This window comes from Bombina bombina, chromosome 5, assembly GCF_027579735.1.
Source record: "Bombina bombina isolate aBomBom1 chromosome 5, aBomBom1.pri, whole genome shotgun sequence".
In the NCBI taxonomy this organism is placed as follows: domain Eukaryota; kingdom Metazoa; phylum Chordata; class Amphibia; order Anura; family Bombinatoridae; genus Bombina; species Bombina bombina.
In genome coordinates this window covers 673,623,206-673,644,845 of record NC_069503.1, presented here as the reverse complement: position 1 = coordinate 673,644,845, position 21,640 = coordinate 673,623,206, and the positions used below count along the sequence as shown (strand labels likewise).

The 21,640-nt window shown below is 38.5% G+C and overlaps 1 protein-coding gene and 1 long non-coding RNA gene across 2 annotated transcripts in view; one reads left to right on the top strand and one right to left on the bottom strand.

The window, feature by feature from the left end:
• The window catches only part of LOC128660678 (uncharacterized), a 331,547-nt gene that overhangs the window by 264,400 nt on the left and 45,507 nt on the right, over positions 1-21,640 (top strand). The window contains exon 3 of the long non-coding RNA XR_008402574.1: positions 19,919-20,006. This is a non-coding gene — a long non-coding RNA (uncharacterized LOC128660678). The remainder of the gene's footprint in view (positions 1-19,918; positions 20,007-21,640) is intronic.
• CDH20 (cadherin 20) overlaps positions 1-21,640 on the bottom strand; it is a 195,359-nt gene that overhangs the window by 133,992 nt on the left and 39,727 nt on the right. Inside the window, exon 2 of the mRNA XM_053714618.1 lies at positions 21,241-21,617. Coding sequence (XP_053570593.1) covers positions 21,241-21,486 — 246 coding nt within the window. The 5' untranslated portion in view covers positions 21,487-21,617. The remainder of the gene's footprint in view (positions 1-21,240; positions 21,618-21,640) is intronic.

The following is a 21,640-nucleotide window of genomic DNA, read 5'->3' as shown; positions in this document are numbered from 1 at the left end:
TCAGCAACTAAGCACTCCATTGAAAATATCTGTGTATGAAGTAAATGTTCTCTGAGCATTTAAAATAATAATTTTGTAGTAAAAGTTGCATCATTTTCCAGTCCAGGAGCACACCACTTGAAAACCCTCATCAGTATGTTTATCACATCTATCTCCTCTGCCATGGCTAATCGGGAGTATATATAAAAATGTTCCTTCTCTGATCAAGCAATCAATAGATTAAATAAAACAGTAAATCTAATATCTCCCTGGAAAACTTGACACAATGTTGTAGCCAGAAAACTGAGAGATTTGTTCCTGCCCCTCCTCAGAGCAGCAAATGAGGAGATCAGCTTCAATGCATGTAGCTGCTTATATCTTAAAGGGAAATGAAACCCACATTTTTTCTTTCATGGTTCAGATAGAGCACGTGATTATAATTATTATTTTTTTTTAATTAACTTCTATTATCTCATTTGTTTTATTCACTTGGTATAACTAGGTAGGCTCAGGAGCTGCTGATTGGTGGCTGTACTTATATGTCTCATGTTATTGGTTCAGCCAATGCATTCATCTAGCTCCCAGAAGTGCAATGCTGCTTCTTCAAAAAAGGATACCAAAAGAATGAAGTACATTTGATAACATAAGTAAACTGGAAAGTTGTTTAAAATTGTTTGTTCTATCTGAATCACAAAATAAAAAGATGTGGGTTTTATTTACCTTTACCTTCCTACAGCATATTACAATTTCCATTACCAAGGATATGGCATCACAATTTTTTTTTTGATACTTTAAAAAAACAAGCTCATTAAAACAAATAAAAATGACATCATCTATAAAACAGTTCACTCTAGCATACGCACATAAGAAAAAAACAAGACAACTTCAGCTTTAAAATGGTGAGCCATAACCATAAGGCAGGATACTTCACACAGGCAATCATATCTTTCTAAATTCCGCAATCTGAGTTGATTTTTTGGCAAAAAAAAATAAAAAATCCTGACCATAACTCCAGAACATCTTGTTCAAGTCTATGAGATTGCCAAGACGAATATGATAATAACCAGGAAGATAGTGAAAAAAAAATATAAGTTTTGCACAGTTTTTCTAAGTGTTCCACTTGTAATTTTTATTTTTCCACGTTTGTATTGGCTTTCTTTTTGCTGTGCGAGATATTATTATTGGGCTACTTAATACAGCTATACAGGAATAGCCCCTGGGTAATGGCTAAAAAAAAAAAGATAGGAGAAGTGAGTCTAAATAGACTTTGGACAAGATCTTGCCTAAACAACAAAATCACTCGCCATCCTACGGAAAATCTGAAATAAGAAATCTGGTTGTGCATAAGCCTCTCTGGGCACTGGTAAAACCACAATTATCAGAGTTAAATTACAAGAATGATATGTAAAATAAATTATAAATGTACATTTCAAAGTGTTTAAAGGGACACTAAACCCAACATTTTTCTTTCATGATTCAGGTAGAGAATACAATTTTAATCAACATTCCAATTAACTTGCACATGGTGAGCCAATCACATGAGGCACCTATGTGCAGCCACTAATCAGCAGCTACTACGCCCATCTGGATATGCTTTTAGCAAAGAATATCAAGAGAATTAAGCAAATTAAATAATAGAAGTAAATTAGAAAGTTGTTTAAAATTGTGTGCTCTTTCTAAATCATGAAAGAAAAAAATTGGGTTTCATGTCCCTTTAAGTAGGCATTATAACTGATTTTATTGGAAATTACATTTTAATTTTAATGTCCCATTCATTTGGAATATTCCTAGGCCGCTAACGAGAAACATTTTCTAACCAATATTATGCAGCCTAGAAATTAGAAAAGAAAAAAAAAATACTTTTGGGAAAAAAAGTAAAATTTGCTCCTTAATTAAAGTAAGAGCAGAAAAAGTTATTTACAGAATTTTCTAAATAACATACCTTTGTGTGTTTAATGTGTGTAATTTAAAAGCTCTGCTGAAATAAAGGCAACAAAGTAAACATCAAAACTCTTTTTGATTTTTTGCTAAATGTCATGGATGAAAAATAAAATGGAACAGATTTACAATGATTTTAAACAGATATTTTAGCAGAAAATTACTCTAATTGCACTCTTGCTTAAACTCCCACATTTTTATTATACATCTAAAGAAGCAAATTAAAAATGTCAAAAGTGGGAGGTTAAAACGCAGGGGCTCAGAAGCTGTCTTCACAACTTAAAGGGACAGTTTACCCAAAAAACTAAATTTATGCTTACCTGATAAATTACTTTCTTTTACAATATGATGAGTCCACGGATTTCATCCTTACTTGTGGGATATTAACCTCCTGCTAACAGGAAGTGGCAAAGAGCACCACAGCAGAGCTGTATATATAGCCCCTCCCCTTCCCCTCCACCCTCAGTCATTCGGCCGAAGGTATAGGAAGAGAAAAAGGAAAGGCTAAAAGGTGCAGAGGTGACTGAAGTTTACAAAAAATATAAAGAAAAACTGTCTTAAAAAGAACAGGGTGGGCCGTGGACTCGTCATATCGTAAAAGAAAGTAATTTATCAGGTAAGCATAAATTTAGTTTTCTTTTACAAAGATATGATGAGTCCACGGATTTCATCCTTACTTGTGGGAAACCAATACCAAAGCAATAGGAGATGGATGAAAGGGAGGGACAAGACAGGAACCTAAACGGAAGGCACCACTGCTTGAAGAACCTTTCTCCCAAAAATAGCCTCAGAAGAAGCAAAAGTATCAAATTTGTAAAATTTGGAAAAAGTGTAAAGGGACGACCAAGTCGCAGCCTTACAAATCTGTTCAACAGATGCATCGCTTTTAAAAGCCCATGTGGAAGCCATAGCCCTAGTAGAATGAGCCGTAATTCTTTCAGGAGGCTGCTGTCCAGCAGTCTCATATGCCAGGCGGATGATACTTCTTCAGCCAAAAAGAAAGAAAGGTAGCCATAGCTTTCTGACCCCTACGCTTTCCAGAATAACAATGAATAAAGAAGAATATTGACGGAAAACCTTAGTTGCCTGTAAGTAAAACTTTAAGGCACGGACCACATCCAAATTATGCAACATACGCTCCTTCTTAGAAGAAGGGTTAGGACATAAGGAAGGAACAACAATTTCCTGATTAATATTCTTATTTGAAACAACCTAAAAACAGAACTTTCCAGGATAACAATTTGATATCCATGGAATGCATGGGTTCAAACGGAACCCCTTGAAGAACTCGAAGAAATAAATTCAAATTTGTCCCCTTAAGGAACTTGCTGATAACCCTTTCTCCAATCCTTCTTGGAGAAAAGACAGAATCCTAGGAATCCCAACTTTACTCCATGAGTAACTCTTGGATTCACACCAATAAAGATATTTACACCATATCTTATGATAGATTTCTCTAGTGACAGGTTTTCTAGCCTATATCAAAGTATTGATGACCGAATCAGAGAATCCTCGCTTCGATAAAATCAAGCGTTCAATCTCCACGCAGTCAGCTGCAGAGAAATTAGATTTGGATGTTGAAAAGGACCTTAAATGAGAAGGTTCTGTCTCAATGGAAGTTTCCACAGTGGCAGAGAGGACATGTCCACTAGATCCGCATACCAAATCCTGCGTGGCCACGCAGGCGCTATCAGGATCACTGAAGCTCTCTCCTGTTAGATTCGAGCAATCACGCATGGAAGGAGAGGAAACAAAAGCTAGGCTGAACAACCAAGGCACTGCCAAGGCATCTATCAGTTCGGCCTGAGGATCCCTTGACCAGGATCCGTATCTTGGAAGCTTGGCATTCTGCCGAGATGCCATGAAATCCAATTCCGGTCTGCCCCATCTAAGAATCAATGAGGCAAATACCTCCGGGTGAAGTTCCCACTCCCCCGGATGAAAAGTCTGCCGACTTAGAAAATCTGCTTCCAAGTTCTCTACTCCTGGGATGTAGATTGCTGACAGATGACAAGAGTGGGCCTCCGCCCAACTGATTATCTTGGATACCTCTATCATCGCTAAGGAACTCCTTGCTCCCCCCTGATGATTGATAAATGCCAGTCGTGATGTTGTCCGACTGGAATCTGATTAATTTGGCCGAAGCCAACTGAGGCCATGCCTGAAGCGTATTGAATATTGCTCTCAGTTCCAGAATATTGATTGGAAGTAGAGACTCCACTTGAGTCCAAACACCCTGAGCCTTCAGGGAGTTCCAAACTGCACCCCAGCCCAGAAGGATGGCATCTGTTGTCACTATCACCCACGAGGGTCTGCGGAAACAAGTGCTCAGCAAGTATTTAGAATCTTTGATTTTCTGACCTCCGTCAGAAAAATCTTCATGACTACCGAGTCAATCAGAGTTCCCAAGAAAGGAACCCTTGTCTGTGGGACAAGTGAACTCTTCTCTATGTTCACCTTCCAGCCGTGGGTTCTCAGAAAAGACAACACTGTGTCCGTGTGAGAGTTTGTCAGATGATATGTTGACGCCTGAATCAGAATATCGTCCAGAAAAGGCGCCACCGCTATTCCTCGCAGTCTGAGAACCGCCAAAAGAGACCCTAGAATCTTTGAAGACTAATAATGTTTGTCCAAAAAAGGGAAACCTTAGAAACCGATGATGATCCTTGTGGATTGGAATATGATGGTAAGTATCCTTTAAATCCATGGTAGTCATATATTGACCCTCCTGGATCATTGGTAAGATTGTTCGTATAGTCTCCATCTTGAACGATGGGACTCTGAGAAACTTGTTAGACACTTGAGATCTAAAATGGGTCTGAAAGTTCCCACTTTTTTGGGAACCACAAATAGGTCTGAGTAAAACCCCTGTCCCAATTTTGGAACTGGACAAATTACTCCAATAGTAGAAAGGTCTTTTACACAGCGTAAGAATGCCTCTCTTTTTATCTGGTTTGCAGATAACTTTGAAAGATGAAATCTCCCTCTTGGGAGAAAGTCCTTGAATTTCAATTAATAACTGTGGGTCACTATTTCTAGTGCCCAGGGATCCTGAACATCTCTTGCCCAAGCCTGAGCAAAGAAAGAGAGTCTGCCCCCTACTAGATCCACTAGATTGGGGGCAGCCCCTTCATGCTATCTTAGGAGCAGCAGCGGGCTCTTTGGATTGTTTACCCTTATTCCAGTTCTGATTAAGTCTCCAGACTGACTTAGATTGGGTAAAATTCCCTTCCTGCTTTGAGGAAGAAGAAGAGCGGGGGGGTCCTCCTTTAAAGTTCCGAAAGGAATGAAAATTATACTGTTTACCCCTCATTTTAACCGATTTATCCTGAGGTAGGGCATGGCCTTTACCTCCTGTAATATCAGAAATGATTTCCTTCAATTCTGGCCTGAAAAGGGTCTTACCTTTAAAGGGAATAGCTAAAAGCTTATGTTTTGATGACACATCAGCAGACCAAGATTTTAACCACAATGACCTACGTGCTAAAATAGCAAATCCTGCATTTTTTGCCGCTAATTTAGCAATTTGAAAAGCGGCATCAGAAATAAAAGAATTAGCTAGCTTGAGAGCCTTAATTCTATCTAAGATGTCATCTAATGGAATCTCAACCTTAAGAGACTATTCTAGAGCCTAGAAACCAAAAAGCTGCTGCAGTAGTTACTGGAACAATGTAAGCCATAGGTTGTAAAAGAAACCCCTGATTAACAAATAATCTCTTTAGAAGACCCTCTAATTTCTTATCCATTGGGTCTTTGAAAGCACAACTATCCTCAATGGGTATAGTAGCACGCTTAGCTAGGATAGATATAGCTCCCTCTACCTTAGGGACCGTTTGCCATGAGTCCCGAATTGTATCTGATATGGGAAACATTTTCTTAAAATTAGGAGGGGGAGAAAATGGTATACCTGGTCTATCCCATTACTTTCTAACAATTTCCAAAATTCTTTTAGGAACCGGAAAAACATCAGTGTAAGTAGGTACTTCCAAATATTTATTCATTTTACACAATTTCTCTGGAGGAATCACAATAAGGTCAAAATCATCCAGAATCGCTAAAACCTCCCTAAGTAACAGGCAGAGGTGTTCAAGCTTAAATTAAAATGACATAGCATCCGAATCTGTCTGAGGCAAAACATTCCCTAAATCAGAAATTTCACCCTCAGACAGTAATTCCCTGATCCCCAACTCAGAGCACTGTGAGGAAACATCGGAAATAGCTAATAAAGCATCAGAGGATTCAGTATTTACATTAATACTTGACCTACTGCGTTTACCCTGCAACACTGGTAATTTAGACAATACCTCTGTAAGTTTAGTTGACATAACTGCAGCCATCTCCTGCAGAGTAAAGGAATTAGACGCACTAGAAGTACTAGGCGTCGCTTGTGTGGGCGTTAAAGGTTGTGACACTTGGGGAGAATTGGATGGCATATCCTGATTCTCTTCAGACTGAGAATCATCCTTAGGCACACTTACTTTATTTAAAATATGCTTTTTACATTGTAAAGCCCTTTCAAAAGTTACACAATGTTAGAGGGGGTTGCACAATAGCTTCTAAACACATAGAACAATGAGAAACCTCAATGTCAGACATGTTGAACAGACTAGTAATACCACAAAAGTCGTTTAAACACTTATTTATAGCATAAAATAAACATTAGAAAAAACGTGTACTGTGCCTTTAAGAAAAGAAAAAGTGAACAATTTTTCCAAAATGCACAAAAAATGTTAAATTATTCCCAAATTTAACTTAAGTATCGTTGGTTAATCCAAAAATTACTGCACCTAGAAGCAAAGGCAGAAATAAGGCTTTAGATGTACTTATATCAACATCTAGACAAAAGATAGATAAAAAATACCCTCTACACCTCACCACAGCTCTGCTGTGGCACTTACCTGCCCCCAGAGTACTTCGAATCAAGTTTCCAACCCTTCAGACCAGCTACACAGTCCAGGAGCCACAGAGTTACTGTTTGCTGCTGCTAAGCCTGAAGAAAATGCGCCAAAATAGGCTCCGTCCCTTAAGGTCAAAAGTTGGATTAGGCCCAAACAACACCGCAAGGAAATGCAGTTTTGCACAAAAGTAGAAATACACACACAAGTGCCAAAAATATATTGTCTCCCATGTCACATTATGCCCAAATGATAAATATAAAATAGGGACTCCAGTAACACCCCTCTTATTAAAATAGGTTTTACTGCTTACCCCATTCCCATACAGGGAAATAATGCCAGCCAGTTCTGATACACCAAGTCTCCTCAGAAAAAAAGTCTGCACATACCTTAATGCTGCTTGTAGCATGAAACCAGTCTCCACACTGAAGATGTCTCATGGTTATCTTCAGAAGTCTTGTGGGAACCAGCGTGGATCTTAGTTACAAATGCTAAGATCATCAAACCTCAGGGCAGAAAACTTCTTGATTGAAGAAACTAAAACTAACACCTCATTTTACCATGTTTTCCTAGTATAACACAGGCAAAGAGAATGACTGAGGGTGGAGGGGAAGGGTAGGGGCTATATATACAGCTCTGCTGTGGTGCTCTTTGCCACTTCCTGTTAGCAGGAGGTTAATATCCCACAAATAAGGATGAAATCCGTGGACTTGTCATATCTTTGTAAAAGAAAATTCTCCCATTTAAATTGTTTCCAATGATCCATTTTAACTGCTGGAGTGTATTAAATTGTTTACAAGAATTTACTTTACCCCTATTTCGGCATTTGAAATAGCTGATTTAGCCTGGGTATCCCTACCTATACTGAAAGTTTCTATAATAGAGTCTATGCTATTGACAAGTATAAGTTAACACAGCCAGCAGAATAAATTACACTCTCAGTAGGGTGCAGAATAGTTAAAGAGAAAGTCTAGTCAAAATTAAACTTTAATGATTCAGATAGAGCATGCAGTTTTAAGCAAATTTCTTATTTACTCCTATTATGATTTTTTTATTCGTTCTCATGGTACCTTTATTTGAAAAGCAGGAATGTAAGATTAGGAGCTGGCCCATTTTTGGTTCAGGACCTGGGTAGCGCTTGCTGATTGGTGGCTAAATGTAGCCACCAATCAGCAAGCACTGCCCAGGTGCTAAACTAAAAATGGTCCGGTTCCTAAGCTTACATTCTTGCTTTTTCAAATAAAGATACAGAGAGAACGGATAAAAAAAATATAATTTGGGGGCGGAGCCAAATGCCATGCTGTAAGGACGTTTGTGTGTAGATCTCTGCTCACAGATCCAAAGTTAATTTGTATTTAGCTGAAGCACAGCAAACAAACCACTGTTTTTATATCCTAAGCTTGCAGCTAAGATATATATTAATCTCCTAAAAGCTGAAATTGGCAAGTCTCTAGCCTATTTTTCCTACGCTGACTAAAGGCCCAAACAAGTCACCGGACAGCCGTAACATATACACCTTGCACTCCGGAGGGTCGGGGATCCGCTCCGGAGTGCTTTCAACAGAGAAGTCAGCCTCATCGGGCAGAAAGATCGTCTATAACACCAGGAGTGTTTGCTACGGAAAGAATACAAGTTGCGGCTGTGTCATTAAAGTTGCCGACTAGAAGACACCGTCCCTGAATAGAGCTGGCCCCACATTCTGCCCGACCGAACCTGTGAAAATACAAGGAGTGAAGCACTTAAGGTCCGGTCGGAGGGTCACAAGAGTAAAGCCCAGAAGGTACTTTCCCTGAAACCGGAGATACCGGATAACACTGGACCCTGCGGTAAACACTGGAGAGGTAAATCTTCTGACTTGGGGTCTCTATTTATCAAGTGTGGAAGCCGGTCCATGAAAAGGACATATGTTTTAACAAAAGGGGAGGATATTGCATGTGATTGAGACATAGACTTTGGCAGTTTAATCTAACAAGTGAAAGGGCGCGAAAATCCGCCATTTCTTCTTCCCCTGCATTGTAACTCCCCAGCGCATTAGCCCTGAACTGTGTGAATAATATAACAGCTTTTGCGGCAGATGAGGGGTGGTGATAAATTATTAATTCAAGATCCTACCTGAAAACCTTGTTGATTATAAGTGACTGTGTTTGACATAGACACCAGAATATATATCAGTTCTTTACTGTTTTCCTTCAGTGCTAATAACAAGTTTGCAGAAACTAAAGACTATAACAAATATTCTGGAAGGTGGTGTTTTGTAACTCTAAACTGCAACGCATGTAGTTATCTTACTTCCTAGCTTCAAGGACATAGGGTTGAATACTCTGTTGAAAATTTTTTCTATATTATGGTCACTGCACTATTTTAATAGAAGTTTCAGCTTTCACAGCCCTAATACATAGCAATAAACACCCCTGCAAGTACTGCTCTCAAAAATTTACCTATTTAACATATAACCTCAATATGCCTCTGGCCTGAAAACATAGAGTGGGAAAATCTGAACATTTAAAAGCAGCTTTTTTACTAACTACTCTGCACCAAATTAATAGCTATACTTGTATTATACATCAAGTATTTATTGTACTGATAGGGCGCACTCCTCCTCCATTTCCTGCTGTGGTGAGTCGCAGCAGGTCATACCCACCTTCCCTTTCCCGTCTTGGTCCAGTGTGGACGGCATCCCCGAGGGGCTGCGCCAAATTGTATCTACTGGAAGTGAAGGCATCATCGTTATTTTGAATAATTGAAGGAAGTTGCAGCATGTCACCACACTAGAATCCTATGATAGGGGAGAGGTGGGGGTGCTAGGCAACAAAGATAGCACTCTAGGAGTTGGCATAACAGCCAGAATAAGAAATCATTCTCACCAAGGAATCAAACAGTTCTGAAAACAGCTTAATCACAACCTGCAAACTCACTGGTAGTAAGACTTCTATCAGCTGGTTTAAAATGGCTCATTCTAATAAGAAAAAGCATCAACAAAGGATGGGAGAAGGTCCTAAACGCACAGTTGCAGATCATTTTAATAGTAGAATTCTCTCTGACAGAGAAGGCTCTGATGAGGAATCCAGGGATTCACACACCTCATACAAGGATGTAGCAGATCCCGAAACTCAGTCTAAAGCAAAATCATCTCAATCTGACTCTAAGGTCCTGGAGTCAATCAATGCTCTATCGTCTAAAATAGACACACATTACTCCTCCTTAAGAAGTGAAATTCGGAACTCTGTAGCAGATCTCAGAAGAGACCTTAACACACAAAATGAAAGAACAGAAGCTATAGAAAGGAAGCAGGAGGATATGGCTGTTGATCAGGCCAACATACTATCCTACGCCCAAGCTTTGGCAGAAACCATCAGTGACTTAGAATGTAAAATGGCAGACATCGAGGATAGGTCCAGAAGGAATAACGTCAGGATTAGAGGGATAAAGGAAGATGTTGGCCTCTCAGAATTACCTGCATACCTACTGACCTTATTTAAAGATCTGCTGGGCCCTTTTCAGGATTCTGATGCTTTGATAGACAGAGCTCATAGAGCCCTTAGACCGAGAACTATGGCTGCAGACTTACCTAGAGATGTTATCATACGCCTCCATTATTTCACTTTTAAAGAAAGATTGATGAGAGCTTCTTTCTCCAACAAATCATTCAATGAAAGGTATCCAGGAGTGCAACTGTTCCCTGACCTGTCTTCATTCACTTTAGCAAAACGGAGATCGTTTGCACCAATTACCCTTTGTTTGAGGAAAGCTGGCATTAAATATAGATGGGGTTTTCCCGTGAGACTTTTCTTTCAACATGAAAATAAAAATTATGTTATCTCTTCATTGGAACAAGGATTGAGCCTGATAACAACTTTGGGCATGAAGCAACAGGATGTGGGTCTGAACCCTACATCAGCCCCCCAGAGAGATATGAGGCCGTCGGCGGCTGAATGGCAACCCTTATCAAAAAGACAGAATAAACAACAGGATAGAGCCCAGTTAATTCCAACAGAGGACTGAGATCTTTTCTTTGTAAGTTACTACTTCAGAAGTTCAACGTGAGGATCGTCACGAGTTTTTGCCCTCCCGGAGTGTCACTAATAGACATGGATGATTCACCATATTGAAATTTATAGACAAGTCAATATGTTCTTTAGGTATTAAGTATAGTGTAATAATGTTATGCTCAAACCTAATTAGAAATAAGGATGTAACTGAAATGCTAAGGTTTGGTGACATGCCTACCATATTATAGAAATAGGCCAGAGAAGCAGGCTGACAAGGCCAGGCAGGGTCTTTCCTATATTATAAAGTTTTATGTTATCCTTGTTCTTGTTTTTTTCTATTTGGTTTCTATTTTTCCACAGGTTCTTGCTCCTTGAAGGTTACAATATGACCAGTGGTAAGCTCTAGGTATATTATTGTTTGCTACTATTTAGACTTATGTTTTAGGCTGGTTAAATGTTGACTTCCATGAATATTGTTGACTACAATAATAAATGTGAAATCATTCTATGTGTAACACGAGACTGTATTCTGATATACATGAAGATGCAATGTATGTACCTATACAGTTTCCATATTTTAGCCTAGTTGCAGAGTTAACCCCTACACTAACTCTCCCCATTATATATCTTCTATATATATTTTCACTAGACCCTACTTTAAATCGTCTCAAATATTTACTTCTTTGTAAAAGGAATTGTAGGTTATCATAATTTAGACCATACAAGGTATATCCGCTCCCCCTCCCTATTTTTTTTATTTTTTCTTATATATAGTCTTAAGGAGTATTTCTGAACAACGTTCGGGAAGTTTTATTAAGATTAGACTCCTTAGTTATTGCTCACCCCTATTGCTGGTGAACAAACAAGCGGTGTTAATCCGCTAACAATAAAGTATTGACATAAGTAGCCTTTTCTTTTATACCATTATAGAAAATACTGTAAACAGTATATAAAGGCAATATATTACTAGTAGAAAGAGTGTTCTTTAATATATAATATCTTTTTATACCTCTCTATATATTTGTAACAGTTTTGTTAGATCCCCTTCACCCCCTTTTTTTTTTTTTTTTTTTTTTCTCTCTTTTTCTCCTTCACCTTCTTCTTTCTTTCTTTTTCTTTCTTCCCTCTCTGTCACCTCCCTTTTTTAGACCTCCTTGATCCCAAAGATGTCTGGCTTAAGATTTCTCTCACATAATACGCAGGGTTTAAATTCCCCGACCAAAAGAAGTCTCTTCCTTAATCAGCTCAGAAGAAATAAAATTGATGTGGCATTTATTCAGGAGACTCATTGGCTACAGCAGAGAGGTGAGATATTTAAATTCCGAAATTATTCACATACCTATAGGGCCTCCCACCACACGAAATCTAGAGGAGTCGCTATCCTAATTAGGGATTCAGTAAGCTTTGAAGAAATTTATAGTGAAGTGGACGTCCAGGCGCGATACATTCTCCTAGTTTGTAAACTTAATAATATACTTTTTACCTTGGTTAATATTTATGCCCCCAATATAAAACAAACGAAATTTCTTCACAGGGTTCTCCGACGAGCAATGTCCATTAGACAAGGGGAACTTTGCGTAGGAGGTGATTTTAATCTTACCTGGGACCCCGATATCGATAAACTGGCGCCCCCCACAACCAAAAAAGATAGATCTTCACAGTCTAAGGCAGGTGCATTTAGGAGGGTGATGTACCAATTCCAATTATATGATGCATGGCGTTCATGTAACACCACCACACGAGACTATACATTCTATTCAAATCCTCATAGATCGTTTTCTAGGATAGATACCTTTTTTGTCACAGCTAGACTTTTGGATAAAACAGATAGTTCCAAGATCCTCCCGATTTCTTGGTCCGATCACCACTCAGTAACATTACAGTTAGGCCCGATGGTCCCTAATGAGGGATATACGTGGAGGTTAGCAGACTGGCAGATCCAGTCCCCACCAGACATACAAAACTCCACTGAGACTATTATAGAATTCCTGAAGTTAAATGACGATGGCCAAACAAGCTCCCAGAACCTCTGGGCAACTCTTAAAGCATACATGCGAGGCCACTACATTAAATCTGCGGCTAAAGCAAAAAGAATGAGAGGGGGCACATTAGCTGAATTGACATGTAGATTAAGGAAATGTCAGATGAAACTTTCTGGAGCATACTCTGCTGATGTAGATAATCAAATACAAACTTTAAAAAAACAGATCAGACAACTAGAACTCCTGAGGGTGCAGAGGACTTTAGATAAGTTCAAACAGAAATTTTATTATTGTAATAATAAGCCTACCACCTTTCTAGCAAATAAGTTACGAAACAGAGTAGCCCAAAAACGAATAGTATCTCTCAACAAGGATAATACTACTATTACAACCCCAAAAGAAATTGGTCTTGCTTTCGGTGAATTCTATAGGTCACTGTACAATATTCAATCCCCACATGATAACACAGAATCTTTGACAGATATTATCAGGTCTTTTTTGAAAGACCTGGAGCTCCCCACTCTGACAGAAGATAATATGAATCTCCTAAGTGGTCAAATCTTGACCGAAGAAGTAGAACTAGCAATTAGGCAACTTAAATTAGGGAAAGCCCCTGGCCCAGACGGGTACACGGGGCAATTTTATAAAACTTTTGCACATCTAATTACACCTATTTTACTCAGATTTTTCAACGAGATTATGAAACAGGGGAAAGTGGCACCGGAGTTTCAGGAAGCAAATATAGTTACACTATTAAAACCTGATAAAGATCCTGCAGAATGTGGGAGTTATAGACCTATATCATTAATAAATTTGGACACTAAATTATATTCTAAAATTCTAGCTAATCGTTTAGCTAAAGTAATACCAACAATAATACATGGGGATCAGGTGGGGTTTATACCGGGTCGGGAGGGACCAGATAACACCAGAAGATTGGTACATATTATGTCGGAGGCTAAGAGGAGAAGGGTTCCCCTCCTCGCCCTGTCATTAGATGCAGAAAAAGCGTTCGACAGGGTGAGGTGGGGCTACTTGTGGGAAGCCATGGAGGGTTTTGGTGTCCCAACTCAATTCATTAGGGCAGTGAGGGCCCTGTACTCTCACCCTACAGCGGTGGTAAGAGGTGTTGGTTTTCAATCAGAGAAAATCTTGGTATCTAATGGAACTAGGCAGGGGTGCCCCTTGTCACCCCTGCTGTTTGCGTTAGCCATCAAACCACTAGCCCAGGCAATTAGAAGAAATGAAAAAATTGAAGGCATAACTTTTAGAGACTCCACACATAAAATTGCGCTTTTTGCAGATGATGTCACCCTAGTATTGACCTCCCCCGAGACATCTTTACCACCCCTCATGGATATCATTAGATTATTTGGTGAAATAAGCTTTTATAAATTAAATATGTCTAAAACAGAAGCGTTAGCAATCGAGATTCCGAATTCAGTAGTTGTAAGTATTAAAAGAAGTTTTGACTTTAAATGGATAGATAATGGTATAAAACACTTGGGAGTATACCTGAGCCCAGATATGGCCACAGTTGTAAAAAGAAACTTTACAGACAGAATGCAAGAGTTCAAAAAGCTTCTGGGGTCATGGGAGTATTCAGAAATTTCGTGGACAGGTAGGATTGCCTCCATAAAAATGTCCTTTTTGCCGAAAATCATGTATCTTTTTAGATGTATTCCTATTCAAATTCCCAGATCAATAATCAACCGATTACAGAGTATGATCTCAGCCTATATATGGAGGGGTAAGAAACCAAGGATTTCTGGAAATATTATGCAAAGAGCATATAAACAGGGAGGCTTAGCACTACCTAATATCTTAGCATATCATGATTCGGCTAGATTCTCACATATTTTGGGGTGGAGTACTGCAGACTCCAGCTCCAGATGGCAAGATGTGGAGAGAGACATTATCCCACCGAACATGAAGTTGACAGACCTAATCTGGATTCCTGCCCACTACCGAAGCAAACTGGGAATAGCACAACCAATAATTTTAGACGCCCTTAAATTTTGGGATAGGAATAGGCATAGAACACATATAGCCCCACATCCGTCTCCCATTCACCCGGTAGTTAGCGTCGCGTGGTGTCTTCAAGAGTCACACATGAATATCTGGCTAAAACTAGGCAGTATCTTGGTCGAAGACATCAGTGAAGGGACAGATCAATCTTTTCTTGATTCCTTTATGCTAAAATACAACATCCCTAAAAAATATTATTTAGAAACACTTAGACTACTCGTTTTTTTAAGAAGTTGGGGACTGCAAATAAGCAACTGGAGAGAAAGAACTAAATGGGAAATATGCTGGTCTACAAATAGTAAACCTGGGGGGATGATGTCCTTTTTGTACTCTTTATTGATGGGAGAACAAACACCAGTGAAAGCCATTTCCCAATTAGCATGGGAGAGAGATCTACGTGAAACTTTTGACCTTGATGTTTGGTACAGAGAGATGATGTTAACCAAAAAATATCTTCATTGTGCTACTCTTTGGGAACTCCAATATAAAATAGTCCACAGATGGCACTTAGTACCCAAGCGACTTCACCAATTTTATCCAAATTCTTCTCCTGCTTGTTGGAGAAATTGTGGACAGATAGGTTCATGGATGCATGTGTGGTGGGAGTGCCCTAGGATCAGGCTATTTTGGAGGACATGTGTGAAACTCCTAGGGGATTTACATTATAATCTACCCTTCTCACCGGCCCTTATCCTGTTACACTTGGGCTCTCCTAGAATGCCTTTACCGAGAAAAATTTTCCTGATTTATTTTCTTACAGCTGCCAAATTGATTATTGCTAGGAAATGGAAACAGGAACTACCCCCTTCCATTCAGAATGTCATTGAACAACTCAATCACATGAAACACATGGAACAATATGTATATAACTTAGCCGGGAAGATTGACCTACATTTCATGATATGGGAGGGTTGGATAGCATTGTTTGGCAACTGATTGAGTAAGCACAACTAATAATAGCTAATAGTAACTTAGATAGTGCATCCAGCGTCAATACCCCCTAAATTTCCTATCCCTATTCTTCTTCCTTCCCTTTCCCCCCCCCCCTTTTTTTTTTTTTTTTTTTCCCATTCTTTGACAAATTGAGAGGAGAAAGAAAATTGACACTTATTGATTTACCTTCTTAGGTTACAATAAGGGCTACTTGATTTAACTTCCTACACTATGCTATTTGATTGTTAATACATTGAAAACATTTTGCACGTTTCATACTATAAGTTGTATAGGTTTTTCTGGATGTAAAAACTTTAACTAATTTAAAGTGTTATAATATATGATATATTGAAAAAAGAGGAAATACAGGAGCATAACTATTATTCATATTAAATGTTTATAGACGCTGTAATTATTTTGTTTTATCATAATAGATGAGATATGAGTATGAGTAATTTGCTTTAACTTATGTAACACTCGTCAAATGTATACAAAATGTATGCTTTGTTGTTGCTTTATCTGTATTGTATTTCTTCAATAAAAAAATTTTGATTTAAAAAAAAATAAAAATATATAATTTACTATAAAAAAATATATAAAATATGATTAAATAATTGAAAAAAACACACCTTTTCTAACTTTGACCCCCAAAATCTGTTACACATCTACAACCACCAAAACCACCCATGCTAAATAGTTTCTAAATTTTGCCTGAGTTTAGAAATACCCAATGTTTACATGTTCTTTGCTTTTTTTTGCAAGTTATAGGGCAATAAATATAAGTAACACTTTGCAATTTCCAAACCATTTGTTTTTCAAATATATCTGTTAGGAATCCCTGAATATCCCTTCACATGTATATATTTTGTTTTTAGTAGACAACCCAAAGTATTGATCTAGGCCCATTTTGGTATATTTCATGCCACCATTTCACCACCAAATGTGATCAAATAAAAAAATAGTTAACTTTTTTACAAACTTTAGGTTTCTCACTGAAATTATTTACAAACAGCTTGTGCAATTATGGCACAAATGGTTGTAAATGCTTCTCTGGGATCCCCTTTGTTCAGAAATAGCAGACATATATGGCTTTGGCGTTGCTTATTGGTAATTAGAAGGCCGCTAAATGCAGCTGCGCACCACACTTGCATTATGCCCAGCAGTTAAGGGGTTAATTAGGTAGCTTGTAGGGTTAATTTTAGCTTTAGTGTAGATATCAGCCTCCCAACTGACATATCCTACCCCCTGATCACTCGTTGACCTCCCTTAAACAGCTCTCTTCCCTCCCCCACCTCACAATTGTCACGTTCCTATATTCAGACTAATGCTGAATAGTAGGTTTTACAAGAAAAGGGGGGGGGGGGCTTATCCAATTACTCTATCAGTTACTCTATTGGATCACTGCAAATTTCCTTCAAACAGCCACGGTGTTTAAGCCAACTTCATCACTTTTCCAGAAAACAGTATTCAAAGTACCATCATGGAGTTATTTATGAGTAAGAAATAATTAGATAAAAAGCAAGTCTGTAAATAGCACTGAGATAATGGGATAGTCTGCAGAGGCTTAGATACAAGGTAATCATTTAAAAAGTATCATAATATAACCATGTTGGTTGTGCAAAACTGGGGAATGGGTAATAAAGGGATTATCTATCTTTTTAACCCCTTAAGGACCGGGCATTTCAGACTAAAACTTCCCCAAAAGACCATAGCATTTTTAGCATTTTTGACATCACTACATTTAAACAGAAATAGAGCCTTTTTTTATATTTACCTATCAAAACTATATAATTATTTTTAGTAGACAACCCAAAGTATTGATCTAGGACCATTTGGTATATTTCATGTCACCATTTCACCGCCAAATGAGATCAAATAAAAAAAAAATTGTTAACTTTTTCAAAAACTTTCTTACTGAATTTATTTACAAACAGCATGTGCAATCATGGCACAGATGGTTGTAAAAGCTTCTCTGGGATTTACTTTGTTCAGAAATAGCAGACATATATGGCTTTGGCGTTGCTTTTTGGTAATTAGAAGGTTGCTAATTGCAGGTGTTAAACAATAACATTTTTTGGAGTAAGCTGTCCCTTTAAATATATTTGAAGCATTACATACCTAAAAAATGTACCTAAAAAAACTGAATAAATGACAAGCTACAAAATTTGATGTAGTTTAAAGGGATATGAAAGCCAAAAAAATTATTTCATAATGCAGATAGGGCATTTGATTTTAAACAACTTTCTAATTTACTTGTATTCTCAATTTTTATTAGTTCTCTTGGTACCTTTTTTTTAAATAGCAGGAACAGAAGCTCAGGAGCCTGCCCATGTGTAGAGCACTATATGACAGCAGTTTTGCAAGAATGTTATCCATTAGCAATAGCACTAGATGGCAGCACTATTTCCTGCCTTGTAGTGCTCCATATACTTACCTTTGTATCCCTTCAATAAAGAATACCATAGGAACAAAACAAATTTGATAATAGAAGTGAATTGGAAACTTTTTTTAGAATTGTATGCTCTGTCTGAATCCCTCAAAAAAATCTTTGGGTTTTATATTCCTTTAACCCTTTCATTGCCAGGACTTTCAAAGAAAAACTATTTTGCTATCACTCCATTTAAAATGAAATAGAGAATTTGTTTTTATTTACCTGTCAAAACTATATATATATTTAAGTAGACAACCCAAGGTATTGATCTAGGCCAATTTTGGTATATTTCATTTGGGTTTCTCACTGAAATTATTTACATACTGCGTGTGCAATCATGGCACACATGGTTGTAAAAGCTTCTCTGGGATCCCCTTTGTTTACAAATAGCAGATTTATTTGGCTTTGTCATTGCTTTCTGGTAATTAGAAGGCCGCTAACTGCAGCTGCGCACCACACTTCTTTTATTCCCGGCAGTGAAGGAGTTATTTAAGTAGCTTGTAAGGTTCATTTTAGCTTTAGTGTAGAAATTACCCTCCCACCTGACACTTCCCACCCCTGATCCCTACCCGATCCCTCCCAAACAGCTCTCTTCCCTTCCTCACCCCACACTGGTCACCACTAGTGTGGGATCGCCCCTTACCCTTCAACCTCCCTGAACCCTCCCACACAGTTTTCTAACCCTCCCCCTCTTAGGTACTGGCAGATCTCTGCTAGTACCTATAAATCCCTTTTTATACAATTTTTAAGAAAAAAAAAACTTTTATTATTCTTTTATTTTCTGTAGTGTATCTGTCCCCCCTTCTCTCCACCTCCCACGATCCTCAGTTAGAGAGCCCCCACACCCATTTTTCTGAAGAGTAGCTCCCCCATCCCTCCTTGTCCCTTTATTTTTATTTTCTGTAGCATAGCGCCCTCCCACTCTTTCCCCCTCTGCTGCTTGGCCACACACCCGACTCCCACACCTCCCGCCAGCACCAGCAGATGATCAGTACACAGTGACACAAACAGTGTCACTGTGTGTAACTATCTGGCATCTGCCCTTATTTGGAACTGTAACACCGATCGCACTCCGGTTCCATATGTGGGCAGATGCCTGGAGCTCAGGAACTCCAGCTCTTAGCTGTAACTTAACATCCGAGACTGCTGGAGCTTCTTGAAGCTCAGAGATATATACATGGTGTGGTACGATAGCCAAAGTACCGCACAAAGTATATATACGCCGATTTGGCAGAATGGCTTAAACACAAAGATAAAATATTTTTTATGGTTTTCATAAAAACATATAGGCTGAGTTTTCTATTTCTCTGAGTGTTAGGTTCCACACACTTTTTATCCTCTTTGCTGCCAGTAAAACACAAACCATAGGGATTTGACCCTCCCTTGACTGCCTGTAGCCCACACAGAGCAGTGTTTTTTAGTATGGAGTGCCCAGATGGGCAGGGAGCACAGTAAGTGGGTGGGACAATGGAGGAGCACAAGAAGCTGGCAGCCCCCCCCCCCCCTTCACAACAAGTTGTGCGGGTGGAGGGGGGGACTTCAGGCAGACAAAGGAAGTAGGCAGGGATAGGGGAGAGATAGGGATAGGACTAAGGGAGGGATTAGAAAACGAGTCAGGGATATTTGGGACTTACTAAGGCAGCAGGATCAGTTCACAGCTTGTCTTCTTTCCCACCCTCCCATCCCTAAGCAAAAGGTCATATAAGAGGTCTTACACCCTTTTTTCTTGTCTTTGTATTGCAGATTGTGAATCAACAATGAGGTCACGGAGGGCAATGAGTCCAGATGGATGAATAAGGAATGTCGTGCTATTCGGTCGACATGAAAATTGGTAAATGTTAGATTAAATATGGCTATCCCCAATTAGCAGGTATCATTCCAAACGGGCGTAACTATTAAGTGATGGTATGGCAAACCCCCCGGTGGGCGGCGGTAATTGGGGGCCAGTGTTGATTTGACCGAGTAACGCACAGGGCGTAAGTGGAAATATAGGTCTACGACCCCGACGGGCGAGCCAGTAATGTTTTCCATATGCGCATGCAGCGTTTTGGTGCGGTGTAAGTTATGCACCTGGTAGGCTGTCTGGGGGAGCATGGGCTCCCTGACCCCCCTTTTGTCAATTGTTGGTTCCGGTTATGTCAAGTTCAGCCGCAATTACGGGGGGTTTAGTTAGGGGACTCATTGCTGTTACTTATGGAATTGATTTAAATAAAGTGACCTTGTTAAATCTGCCACTACACCGGTGTTGTGTCATTATTGGGGATCAGTAAAAGAGGGAAGGTAAAGTAATAATAAATTTGGGTGCAGGGACAAGTTGGCCATACAGCACTTAATAATAACACCCATGGTTGTCAGTAAAAAACACAGAATGCATTTTACCCCAATAACTGCAAGTAACACAGAGAAAGTGAGCTTTTGTCCGTTAGCTATATATTTGAAATGCACAAAAGAATAAGAGGCCTTTAAAATTTAGCTGCAACTCAAAGGACTTGGATATATTAGTGTCCAATATTTTTGAAGAGATTTTAATGGACAGCTTCATAAAATATTGGACTGTCCAGTTAAATACTGGACACGTGGCAACCTTACGGGACAGTAAAAGCAGATAATATATTAAAAAATAAAATGATCCAAAGAAATAAAGCCTTTCATTTCATGCTATAATGTTGCATTAATATTTACATAGGAACTAATACTATCTAAAAGGATTTTTTTTTCCACCAACCAAATGCAGGTATCAATATTCTATATAATTCCTGGTAAACAAACAGCACAATAATTTGTCTAAAATTACTTGAAAAGGGTTTGCATATTTAACAAAGTCTTATAGCTTAAAACTGCATAATTATCTCAAAGCTTTCTGTTTTATTTCACTGGACTGAAAGAAATTATCTGCTATATCTCAAGGTGACACCAATTGTAAGTTATATTCAGATGTGGTGAATTAAGTATGCATAGAATCCCTTCCAGCTTTGTTGAATTGAAATGCACATGTTAAACTGGATGTATCCTGCTTCTTGCCTATTCCACTTCATACAATTTTCATGCTATTTTGAGAATCTCACCTTGCCAACATAAAGTGGGTCTGTTCCTGTGTACTCTTCCAGAACAAAAAACTGGTTCCATACCCAGCTTCTCTTCAGACGCCGATGTAACAACTGTTTATTTTCTGAAATTCCATCCAATTCGCTAATATGTGAGGTTGTAATTCCAAATGTTGCATTTGTCAGATCCAGAAGCATCATATAATATAAATATAAACACCTTCCATGATATTTTTTTCCATTTCTCATTCTGTTGATGATTCTCATGAATTGTTCTTGTTTTTTTTTTTTTACAAACACACAATAACTTGATAAGAAATATAAGCAGCAAATGTGAAAAGGATGTTTGATCTTTATATTGACTTTGAAAGCAGTTGTAAAGTTATAGACCTATGAAGCTAGAAAAAAGAAAGATAAAAAA